The sequence below is a fragment of the Podarcis vaucheri genome (genome assembly GCF_965113315.1).
Source record: "Podarcis vaucheri genome assembly, chromosome: 3".
Taxonomy (NCBI): domain Eukaryota; kingdom Metazoa; phylum Chordata; class Lepidosauria; order Squamata; family Lacertidae; genus Podarcis; species Podarcis vaucheri.
The window spans coordinates 13,695,925-13,708,911 of record NC_138761.1 but is presented as its reverse complement, the minus strand read 5'-3'; the positions used below and the strand labels follow the sequence as shown (position 1 = coordinate 13,708,911).

The 12,987-nt window shown below is 42.2% G+C and overlaps 1 protein-coding gene across 5 annotated transcripts in view; it reads right to left on the bottom strand.

Annotated features, from left to right (window-relative positions):
- ASB3 (ankyrin repeat and SOCS box containing 3) overlaps positions 1-12,987 on the bottom strand; it is a 46,548-nt gene that overhangs the window by 13,293 nt on the left and 20,268 nt on the right. For all 5 annotated transcript variants that reach the window (XM_082217653.1, XM_082217652.1, XM_082217656.1 and 2 more), the window contains 4 exons: positions 12,420-12,627; positions 10,198-10,356; positions 2,082-2,194; positions 1,263-1,398 (listed from right to left, as the gene is read on the bottom strand). In XM_082217653.1, the coding sequence (XP_082073779.1) occupies positions 1,263-1,398; positions 2,082-2,194; positions 10,198-10,356; positions 12,420-12,615 (604 nt within the window). In that variant the 5' untranslated portion in view covers positions 12,616-12,627. The remainder of the gene's footprint in view (positions 1-1,262; positions 1,399-2,081; positions 2,195-10,197; positions 10,357-12,419; positions 12,628-12,987) is intronic.

Here is a 12,987-nt window from a genome sequence, read left to right as displayed (position 1 = left end):
TCCTTGGCAGGTTTTGAATGAACATTTGCAAACTTTTTAATGATAACAATCAGCTAAATAGTTTGAGGATCTATGCAACTTTGTAACATGCAGAAAACAGCATTTTTAGAGAAATCAAAGACTGGATCTGAGGGAAGTCGGGGGTGGGGGGTGGGTGGGTTTTGTGTGGGAGAGGGGGAGGGAGGAAAAACGGGGGGGACAAGGATGATATGTTTTTGGATAATATGTCTTGTTTTAATTTTGAATTTAAAAAACTTTAAAAAATGAATGCTCAAAAGCAGACTATGACATTAACAAATATCCCCTCTATATCTGATCATCAGAGATACACTGCCTACAAATGTGGAGATTTCATTACACCTTCCCGGCCCTTCAGTCATCACCAGGGACCCTTCTCTGTGTGCCTCCTTTGAGAGAGGTGCAGAAGGTGGCAATGCAATAACAAGGGTTTTTTCCCCCCGTAGTGGTTCTCCATTTGTGGAATGTTCTCCCAAGGGTAAAATGCCTGCCATCAACATGGTCAGTTTTCACACACCAGCTTTAAGACTACCCTTCTTGCCCAAACGTTGGATTGCACCTTGATATGACTCTGGCCTTTACTATGGTACTCATTTTCTCGTGGGGAGGGGTTGGATCTGTTCTTTCTAGAGTATTATTGGTCATACGGTTTATTTTAGGAATTTGGTCTTATATTTCTTGTTCTTTAGGATTGCAGTCAACATCGTGTTAAGCATGTCAGTCCATCAGTGCCCAGATTTCTCCCTCTGCAATAGAACACTCTTCTATTATCACCTCTTCTCTTCTCTTCTCATCACTTGCCCCCTAAACCTGTTCTAGAGAGGGGGTTCCCCAAATCATCCAGAGCAGATGCAGACATGCACAGGTGAGGAGAGAAGGGATACCTGGTTGCGCTGTAGCTAATCCTTGCATTAGTGCAACGTCTTAGTTAAATGCCATCATTATTTTTTAAACTGTTTTGCATTTTATGGAGATATAAATCTATTACTTTTCTTTTTATAATGCAACAAAATAACAACAACAAATCCCTCCATAAATTTATTTTAAATCTTTTAAAAGCTATCTAAGCTACAGGTCTCTGCTACAACCTGCAGTAGGTGCTCTAACCCTGAGCTACAACTCTTCTCCTTGAAACATTCACTTTGTTAATAAGCCACTTCTATTAAACAATAACAATACTGTTATTCTTACACGAAGGAAATCTGCTGAAAGACAGCAGCGTCACAGAAACAGAAAAGGGTTACCGTATGATATAAGTATCCTTAAACTTTCCAGCTTCCCATACTGCGCAGCAACAAATAAAGGGGTGATCCCAAAATCATCCACACATTCTTTTTCGGCTCCTTTGTCGAGGAGTAATTTCAATATCTCTGGGTAGTTCTGAAAGTGGGTAAAAAAGGAGTTCATTGTTGTTAAAAACAGAGCAAGATCTCGACAATTATTTGCATTGAGTACCGTGCCGTTGTTCGTGGTTCCCAGCGCTTAGTAGTGTCTCCCTCCCTCAACCACTCTGAAAATAGGGACGGAGGAGAAATTTATATTTAAAGCCTAATCTATCAAAGTCATGGGATTCTGCAAGGCCCAGCCCAGAACGCCCGCTGCTCTAGCAGTTCAGAGAGCATTCTGTGCCAAAGAACTTTGGAGGCTGGCTTGGGCAGGGAATTGCAGGCAATGAAACTCTCCAGCTTGTATTTTACCTTTTAAATACTGAAACTCCTCTTCCTGTTGTTTGAGGAGCCCCAGTGCATCGGGACAAAAGAATTATTTCAAGCAAATTAATGTTCAACAACAGATTTATCACCCATGTTATGCCTGATCATTTCTTAAAACATGTGTAATACTTTAAATATTTTAACATGCTCACTGTGTTTAACGCTCGGCACAATTCCTGCCTTATTCAGAGCGATCATTTGCATTTAAACTGACTTTTCTGCAACCGGCTGTCATAAATCACCAAAAGGAACAGCATGCAAAGACTACACAAAGCTGCCATTTTAAGAGAGAGAAGGAGAAAGAGTAAAACTTTATTTATATGGAAATGAAATTGTGGATTTATAGATTACCTGAAAAGCAGCTTGGTGCAGAGAATTCCATTCAGACCAACACTGGGGACCATTAATATTTGCTCCTTGTTGAAGGAGGAGCTTTATCACGTCAACGTGTCCATTTTGAACAGCTATAAACAGAGGGTTAAAAACCATTATTCTTATCAGCTGCACCACATACGTTCATCATAATCAACACCATCATCAGAATGCTGTTTTCCACCCGCTACTGAAGTCAGAATTAATTCTCTTAAGTAGTCGTGCAGCACTGCACAACCCTCAACTTCCCTGCATAAAAAGGAAATGTAAAAAAAAAAAAAATCATTTCCAAGAGACGTTTGCTTTGGAGGCAAAAGATTTGCAACTTCCTAGGCAGCCAGTGAACTGTACATTATCAGCTTTCATCGTATGGTGAAGACACACCTCTTTACCCTGGCCTTTTGACATTTGAAATATGTACCGTATTTTTCCGTGTATAACACGCCCCCCTGTATAAGATGCCCCCTATTTTGGGGGACTCAAAATTAAGAAAATGGGGGGAGGTTGCCCCCGTGTATAAGACTACCCCCTTTTTAGCATTATTTTTTAGTAAAAAAACCTAGTCTTATACACGGAAAAATACAGTATATTTAAGACTCACTCTGGCTGTGCATGTTATCTGTTTTTAATGTTGTGTTTTACACTGTGGCAATCCACCCTGGGACCTTGTGGTGAAGGGTAGGTAATAAATACAGAAACAACAAGAATAACAATGACAGAAGAACAACAACAACATGGAAGTGTTGAGCTCAACATATTTCCTTCACCATCCTCCTCTTATGCACAAGGATGAGATCAGAACCTTTCGCTACCACTTTTAAAACAATCTGTTCCACTTTACCTCTGAACTCGGGAAACTGTGGTTTGTTTGAGCAGGCCAGGGTCTGAAACCACAGCTTGATCCTGGTTTTCTTCCAACAAACCACAGTTCCTCACGTTCAAGTGTAATGGGAAATAGTGCTTAATTTTAAAGTGGAAACAAAAGCTTTTGGTTCCTTCCTTGTGGCTATGCAGTGCCGGATTTACGTATAAGCTAAACAAGCTATAGCTTAGGGCCCCACTCTCTTGGGGCCCCCAAAAAAAATTTAAAGGGAAAAAACTGGACGTACATTTCCAAAATATAAGATAAAAAAACAAATAAAATAAAACCTACATACAGCAACAGTGTTTTGTGTTGTGTAGGCTCCTATGATGTAAGTAATGGGCCCCGCTTGTAGCCAGCTCCCTAAAATATCACTGGTTTGCTCATTTCTATATATAGGGTGCCTGCATTCTCCATGTGCAACTGGCTTTAGATACCTATTAGGTCCATAAATTAGCATATAACATATATTCAACACAAAAAAAATGACAATTTGTTGCTGACAAAGGACAGCTGGACATATAAAGGGCCCCATTACCTTCAGTAGCTTAGGGCCTCATCAAACCTGAATCTGGCCCTGTGGCTATATAAGGAAGAGGGAAGGGAAATGGGCAAGCCGGAGGCTCGGGCAGTAAGAAGAAACCATGGTTTCCTGTTACAGCCCAACTGGTCCATCATCCTCTGCTTCTGTGGCCCACGGAGGAGATGAAGGTGGTGGAACCTGAGATCTGACAGGTGTTTTGGGGACCTCCGGTCCTTGGTCATGAGTGCCCAGATTTGATGGTTCCTCAGGCTCACGGACAGCCTTGACTGGAGGGTCCTGTTCCCCTTGCTGCTCATCTGAGGAGACCTCGGGTTCAAGGTCTGGGCAGGGCTAACCCCTGGTGCATAACTATCATTTCCTAATTTTGACAAAATTAAAAGACACCTGCTTCTTGGGAGATAACCAATAACAAACTAAGACAGCATCTTAAAAAGCAGAGACATCACCTTGCCAACAAAGGTCCGTATAGTGAAAGCCATGGTTTTCCCAGTAGTGATGTATGGAAGTGAGAGCTGGACCATAAAGAAGGCTGATCGCCGAAGAATTGATGCTTTTGAATTATGGTGCTGGAGGAGACTCTTGAGAGTCCCATGGACTGCAAGAAGATCAAACCGATCCATTCTGAAGGAAATCAGCCCTGAGTGCTCACTGGAAGGACAGATCCTGAAGCTGAGGCTCCAATACTTTGGCCACCTCATGAGAAGACTCCCTGGAAAAGACCCTGATGTTGGGAAAGATGGAGGGCACATGGAGAAGGGGACGACAGAGGATGAGATGGTTGGACAGTGTTCTCGAAGCTACCAGCATGAGTTTGACCAAACTGTGGGAGGCAGTGGAAGGCAGGAGTGCCTGGCGTGCTCTGGTCCATGGGGTCACGAAGAGTCGGACACGACTAAACGACTAAACAACAATTTTGACCACTGCTGGATTTTAACAACCACAAAGCTGAAGAAGGGGCACGTCATCAGCTTATCTCTCTCAGCAGATTCCCCACCTCCATGAGAAGAAATGTGATCGCTTTTCCTTCGCTCCCAGGCGACTTTGGAAACATCAGAGTCGTGTCCAATCATTTTCCGCGGCTTCATCGGCAGCTGAAGCCCACCTTTTACAAATGGCAGATACAATGACAGTCTCTCCTGTAACATTTTTTTTTTTTTAATATGTAAACCTGGCTCGGGGAGCGAGGATTTCTTTAACATTTTACTTCAGTAGTCCTTCGCTCCCGAGAGAAATCAAAAAGTCGGTCTGAAAAGGCCACAGGTCAGTAATAAAAATAAAAATCAATGTGTGTCTGGCAGCAGTGTAAACTAAAACTTCAAGGTGGGGGGGTAGGAAAGCTGTGATAAATAACATGAAAGAAATTGTGGGTTATGCCCTCCCAACTGCAGCATTAACTGTGCTATTAGGTTTTGTGAAATACTGTGTTAAATCAGAATTCTAGGAATAGGACGAAAACTTATTGATAGCAGCAAGCATGATGGGGGGGCAGGGGGAGAGATGTAATTCTAAGAATGGTCAAACAATAAATAACATTAACAGAGCAGAGCATTAGAAGTACAGCATAAATCATATAATACAATTAACAAGTCATCAGCCAAACAATTACAATCTGTAAACCACTATTAACAAACCAGCAACTTAAAAAACAAGTTAAATATCACAATTACAGTGTTAAGCCATACTATAGGGTTAACAAATCAAAAAAGCATCTATAAAACAAAAGAGCAACTTAAATGTAAGTTTAACACTGCTCAGTTTATGCATGTACATTTCTCTCCCCCTGCATGACTCATAATTTTTCACTCTGTTCCCTTCATCAAAATACACACGCCCATCCATCGTAGGGGATGACCCTGATCTCACAGAAATACCTACAACAGACCCATAATTTAAAATCATTAGTTATTAAGTTAACTCTGCCCTTCCAACAAGTGTTTAATGCAATCAACAACAACAGCATTTTTTTTTTAAGCAAAATTCAGTGTTATTCGTGAACAAAGCGATTTCCTTTAATTGGGTGTGGAAATATAGAAGACGGCAGAAAGATGGAGCGTTAATCTATGTAGCTCAGTATTTTCCATTGGGACTGGCAGTGGCTCTTTCTCAGACATACCTGAAGACACCTGGGACTGAACCTTCTGAATAATAATAATAATAATAATAATAATAATAATAATAGAATGCAAAACATGTGCGCCGTCACTGAGTTACAGCCCTCCAGTCGCAAAGCTAGTTTGCTACTGGAAATAACGGCAATCTTTCGTTTCTTTTTTTAAAAAGAACAGATGGCCTTAAGACCAAAAAGTACTGAGAGAGGACAGAAGAGAAGAGGGGAACAAAATGTCTATTCTAGTTTTTCTTCCATGAAAATTAACTGAACAGGGTTGCCAACCCAGCACCCATGGGTGCCATGTTGCCCATGAAAACTTCCAGGAGCCTTTAAAAGTTTAAAAGGCACAAGGAGATAGGAGAATAATATATTAAGGGTGGAATAACAAATAAAGTGAATAACGCAACAATAACAAAAATAATAGTAGGTAAAGAAGATCGCACACGGGTGGAGGGAAGTACTGGGCTGTGGGGGAGGGAGGTGAAGAGATTAATTGAAATTGTTAAAGATTGATATAGGATTTAAGAGATTTAAATTTTCATAAAGATTCTATAAGGAAAGCAGAAATCAGCAAGAAATATCAAGTAAAGGGATCGGAGAGGAGATCAGTGTAAATGAAAACATGAGACTTATGGTTTTGTTACATATGATTTTATTTTGGAGTTGTCTGTTTATTCTGGAGTTGTTTGTTGTAAAGAATGTATAATATGTGAATAAAATAATAAAGGATGATTTTTTTAAAAAAAAAAAGGAAGGGGGGCGAACTTCCAGAAGTGTCCCTTGGCAGGAACGGCAAACTCTGAGCTTTTGTTTTAAAATACGTCAGTCTCTAGTAAGCATAACCTTGTTGTGGGTGGTTGTCTCTCTAAGCTTGTGTTCTGCCAAATCTTCCCCATGCTGCCATTTTGTGTTTTGGCCTGTCTCTTCCATGGTAGCCATTTTGTGACCGACGCCCCAGCACTCCCTCAAAATTCTGCCACAGACTCACACAAGCCCCATGTTGGGCAAAAGATTCCTGCATTGCAGGGGATTGGACTAGATGGCCCTCGTGGTCCCTTCCAACTCTATAATTCTATGACTCTATGACAACTACCCCTCTGGAAATAAAACATGATATGGCACGTAGATTGAAGGCACTGCATATTTTTTTGTAACCCTGAATGAATTTTATAATCACTAATGCACAGACTTCTTAAAGACAGGTACTTTAACGGAACAGTCTCTGTGGAAGTATTTCTTTGAAACCAAGGAAGGAAATAAACTCAGAACATGCCACCTTTCTAAGCTTTTGCTTCTCTGATTCTGGAAATCTCACAGAACTGCCAAGCAGATTTCTTCTCCCTATTAAGCCAAGAATTTGCCTTGACTGTTCTCCACTTCCTCAGTGGACTTGACTCTTTTCATTGATCTATTAACTCTGCCGGCTTACAACCCAAAATCCCCACACATCAGGAGGTTAGAGAGTCAGAAATTCTTTGAAAACAGAATAGCAGCTGAGGCATGAAAACAAAACAAAAATCAAACAACAAAGCCAAGAATAGCAAAGAGACGTGAAGAAGGATTTGCAGTGGCGCTCAAAAAGGAGTTTCTCCTAGCCTAGGTCAACTGAAAGCCTGTGGCTTTTTTGCCTTGCTTTTTCACCAGAGCAGCAAATTTGAAAAAGAGGTTTCTCTTTCCAACAGACACCTGTTGAGCCTTTTGAGAATATGCAGACGAACCATTTTCCGAAATACATAGCCTTTTCTTTTTCTTGGCCATACTTTATGGCCAAAAAACACCATCACATTTTTAAAAAACTGAGCATTAATAAAGATTGAGCTGGGGAGGGAGGTGTTTCTTTATTTTCTGTAATCTTAAGACAGAAAATGAAAAAGTGCATTTTGGTTTCTTTCGGTCTTTGATTCAGTTAACTGTATTTCGACACCAGTTAGCGAGTGAAAATAAAAAGTTCTTATGAGAGTTCATCAAAGCTTTATTGCAATTTTCACCTAAGATACACATTTTCCTATGCAATTTTCCCTCGCACATTTTTTGCAAACCAACAGATGAAATTTTGGTATGTTATTTTCACTAATGTGTGCGTTTTCATGCACACTCTACCACAGTATATTCTTTTTCATACACCTTACTCAGCCAGGAACCTGAATTGCAAAATTCAGAGTTGTACAAATGTATTAACTTCACCACAGCCACCAAGTGAATCTCTTTCTTCTATTGCCACCTCCACTATACGGCCCTTTAACCTTTTGGACTTCAACTGACCCAACCACTGAGCTATGACCACTCTCCAGAATAATAACATAGGTGGCACTTTCTTGGCGAGCACTCAACGAAGGGACTTCCTGATTCAGGAACTAGGGACATTATACTTTGAAGATGAGATCCAACAAGCTATTGTGAAGATAGGAAAAATTCTCACTACCTACACTTCTTCTGACGATCCAGAAGACTATGAGGAAGGTCTAAGGCAGTGATGGACAAACTTGGCCCTCCAGGTGTTTTGGGACTACAACTCCCATCATCCCTAGCTAACAGGACCAGTGGTCAGGGATGACAGGAATTGTAGTCCCAAAACAGCTGAAGGGCCAAGTTTGGCCATCACTGATCTAAGGCTGCTAGCCATAATGACTATGTCCCAACTCTGTTGTCAACTTTCTGGGAATCACAAGTGGATAGAGAGCTGTTGTGGCCAGGTATTGCTCACAGGCTTCTTGTTGTTACCTGGCTGGCCACTGTTACAACAGCAAGTTGGAGTACACAGACCACTGGCTTGATCCTAAAGCCTCTTCTGTTTGTACCAGAGCCAGATGCAAAATGGCGGCTCAGGAATTCGTTGCCTTCCACAACCCCTGTCTTATGCACAGGGAAGACCTGCTTATAAAACACTATCTGAATTAGGACAGTCGTGATTCCAATAGCCAAACTCAGGCGGGAGAGAAAGCCTTTGAGTTGCTACTACAACTGGGAGCCAGTTACACTTATTGATCTACTACAAGTTACCCAGAAATCCATCAGCAGATTCAAATCTATCATCAGTCTAGCCCTATCAGGTTGTAGAGGTTTTGGCTGGCTTGGGTAGCAGGCCCAAAATTTGTGGCAGCCGCTGATCTTGACTCTCCCTCAACTTGGAAGACGAATGGGTTTCATGCCCAAAGGGCTATGCATGGCCAGAAACCTTCTTGCTTCAGTACAGTGACACCTCGGTTTACATTACCCTCAGGTAATGTAAACTTTGGGTTGCAAAAGTGGCAACCACGGAAGTGTTTCGCTGCGTGCGCATGCGCAAAAGCGGTACCTCCAGTTGCAGAAACCTCAGGATCCTACCAGAGCTCCGGAACAGATCCCATCCATAACCGGAGGTGCCACTGTATCTCTGAAGCCTGGCATGAGGTCAGAAATGAGACCCCACATATTTCTCCCTTTGCATTTCCCACAAATGTATGAGCTGAGCTAAGAAAGCGCAACTGCATTTATAGACCCTTGCCGCTCCTAGCACTAATGCTTAAAACATTTTCTTCCTATTTAGAATCATTTTTTCAGCAACATGTAAAGAAGAAGAAAAGATTACTGAAGAAACAGACATGCGAAGATACTCGTTTACACAGCAGACCCAATGGAGAGCATTGTCAACAAACCACATAAAAAAGGGAATATTTTAGAAGAAGAAAATATTCCTGGGAATACTCCAAAGAGCAGAAAATGTTAAACAGATGCGTTCCAGCCGCAAAGAAAAAGGGCTGTAGATGCCAGAACACCTTGTCTCAGCATGCTATGTTTTCATAAATATGGTTCAGAAAAATGTTACAGTCTGCAAACATAGCTGAACGAGACACTAAAAGGGTAAAGGACTCCTGGATGGTTAAGTCCGGTGAACGGTTGCGGCACTCATCTCACTTTCAGGCCGAGGGAGCCGGCGTTTGTCCGCAGACAGCTTTCCGGGTCATGTGGCCAGCATGACTAAACCGCTTCTGGCGCAACGGGAACCTGAGCACATGGAAACGCCATTTACCTTCCTGACGCAGTGGTACCTGTTTATCTACTTGCACTGGTGTGCTTTCAAACTGCTAGGCTGGCAGGAGCTGGGACAGAGCACAGACTCCAGGAGCAGGGAACCTTGAGGCCCTCCAAATGTTGAACTCCAGCCCATCAGCCTCAGGCAGACTGACTATGGTCAAGGGTGCACCTGCTTCTGTGAAACATTCTTAGCCACTGAACTCTCAGTCTTCCCAGCTGATTACTCCCCAGTTCTAGCTAAGCACTCCTACCAGTCGTTTGTATACCAAAATTGTTGCAGTCCATCCCCACCAGTGGTCATATCCCCCAGTTGCAGGATCCATGAATACAGATTGGGGAAAAGGTCGGAGTTTATAGTCCCTCTCCCTACTTCCAGCCCAAGACCCAAACAACAACTCACCTCCTAGGAGAAGATACAAGCTTTTTCAAAACACTGCAGCATTTTGCCATTCCTTGAGTAACACTGACATCTGCCGGTTCTCCACAAATACTGTCTAATTTTAGGTTAAGTAAATTATTTCAATTATTTTTGGGCCAGGGTATTTTCAGAATGGGGTGTGCTCACCTAAGAATAATGGTGTGCTTGCATCATTAGTAAGCTCATTGGGATCAGCTCCAGATTCCAGAAGAATAGCAACGCACTCCAAACTTCCTCGACTTGCAGAAAGATGCAATGGGCAAGTGCCCTCAAATGTCTTCGATCTTATGTAGCTATCAGAGGGTGCTGGAGACGATGTAATAAAATAAAAAAGAGCATTGCAAAATAGCATTAGAAAACAGGAAATCCTTCGTTTTGGAGTGGAAGCAGTAGGAGAAGATAAGCTTACACTGACTTTGATGGGCTGGATGTAAAGTAGTGAGGAGCTAGGACAACTGATGACCTTCTCAGCTTCACAAGGCAGGTGATCTACCCCTGAGCCACAGCCTTTTCCCAAAGATCTCCTCTGCATGGTTCTGTCACGGTTCTGTATCTGTGGAGCTCTTTTTGTTTTGTTTATTAACAGTTGCTTTTCGTTATGATTATGATGTCAGGATTGCAATTTATATCACAAACTCCTAACTAGCTCTAGATTTTAAGAGGGTTTTAACAAATTATTACTTTCCTTGTGTTATTGTGCAAGTTTAAGATGACTGCTAGTTGCGGTTTGTACTTTATGCCACCTTTTGGGTGAATTTACCGTATTTTTCGCTCTAGAAGACACACCAGACCACAAGACGCACCTAGTTTTTGGAGGAAAACAAGAAAAAAAATATTCTGAATCTCAGAAGCCAGAACAGCAAGAGGGATCGCTGCGCAGTGAAAGCAGCGATCCCTCTTACTGTTCTGGCTTCTGGGATAGCTGCGCAGCTTGCATTCGCCCCATTAGACACACACACATTTCCCCTTATTTTTTAGGAGGGAAAAAGCGAGTCTTATAGAGCAAAAAATACGGTACATAAAAAAGCAGATCACGAATCAAACAAACAGCTAAACCCAATGCAATGTTGGGCATTCCACAAGGCGTCCCTATGCTGAACCCGCCACAAAGCTATTACGGCAAGAGTTGTTTCATGAAGAAAAGCAGATTGATCATGTGACTGATCATAGGAGTTTGACTTGGAAAACCACAGCAGACGTGAGATTTTAAACCAGGGACTTCATGAATTACCAGTTTCCTACACAGCAATTCTCACCGAGTAAATCCTTCTGAATCCAACAGGGTTTACTCCCAGGTTAAATGAGATAAGGATTGAAGCATTAGCTATTATGCTACACCAGCTATCGATTGCTACTCAACATGAATACTGCAAGGCAAAAGGTCCACTGCAAATTTGCCTTTGTTTACTGCTAGTTGGGGAAGGACTGTAGCTCCGGGTTAGAGCTTGTAGGCAGAAGTTCCTGTGTTCCTATAGCTGGGCAGGGCTGATAAAAAGCTCCTGTCTGGTACCAAGGAAACTGCTGCCAATAACTCTAGACAACGCTCCACTAGATGCACCAACAATTCAGCTCTGTATAAGGCAGCTTCCTACGTTCCCTCCCTAATTAAGAATGCACAGCCCATAATTTGTGTAGCATTTACTAGTAGGAGATGCCAGATACATTGTAGATTCTGAATTTCTGGACTCCAGCACAGTGGACCCTCCGGATATGAACTTAATTCGTCCCAGGGGTCCGTACTTACCCCGTAAAGTCTGTATCCAGAGGTGCCGCTTCTGCGCACATGCGCGGCGCGATAGTGCGCTTCTGCGCATGTGCGCACAGCGAAACCCGGAAGTATACACTTCTGGGTTTGCCGTGTTCGCAACCCAAAATTACGTTACCCGAAGGTAACATAACCCGAGGTACCACTGTACTACTCCGGGCCCTAAGGAAGTTAGATTAGCCTCTACCAGAGCCAGGGCCTTCTAAACACTGACTCCAGCCTGGTGGAATGCTCTGTCTCTTGAGACCAGGGCCCTGCGGGATCTGATTTCTTTCCACAGGGCCTGTAAGACAGAGTTGTTCCACCTGGCCTTTGGCTCAGAATCTGTTTGATTCCCTCCCCTTTTTCTTTTTCTTTTTCCTTTTTCCTCCTATGATGAGATTGCTCCCTAATTGTTTTAATGTTGTATCTTGATCTTTTAAATTGTATTTTAATCAACTTGTTTTTATTATTGGTTGTTAGCCGCCCTGAGCCCGGTCTTGGCTGGGGAGGGCGGGGTATAAATAAAAAATTATTATTATTATTATTATTATTATTATTATTATTACTGGAGAACAGTGGATCCTAAAGCACTGTTTTTGTATGAGACACTGTTTTCCTTTACCTGCGTGAATTAAGAGCTTCAGACATTCACTTGCGTTGTGAAATGCTGCTTCATGGATTGCCATCCAGCCCCTGTTATCGGGGACATCAACACTATACCCCTGCTTGATAAGCTTCTTCAGTTGCTTGGCATTGCCTTCTCTCGCTGCAAGCCCAACCGCAGAGCACCTGTCGGAGTAGGCTTCTGTGAAATCCATTTGAACAGAATCCTAGCAAAAAAAAAATAAGAGAGAAAATGAAAACACACGTTGACAAAGTTAGCGCAGATCAGGATGTCGACAATACGTTATCTCAGCAAAAAATTACACTTTTTGAAGTAGAAATCTCCAACTTATCTCGTTTATAAACTAATCTGAGGAAAGTGTTTTGAAGCCTGTGTGATAAAGATATCGCTTTGGATCTCATTGACATTTGAAGTCTTGCTTCAAAATGCATTGATGGCTGAGAACTGGCATGGACAAACCAGGCCCCAGATGAAAAAGGTGAGTGAAATTCTACAATTATGCTTGACTGACACAAGTTTCAAATGTCTCACGAATTAACATTTTTGTAGGCTTAACAGAAGTTGG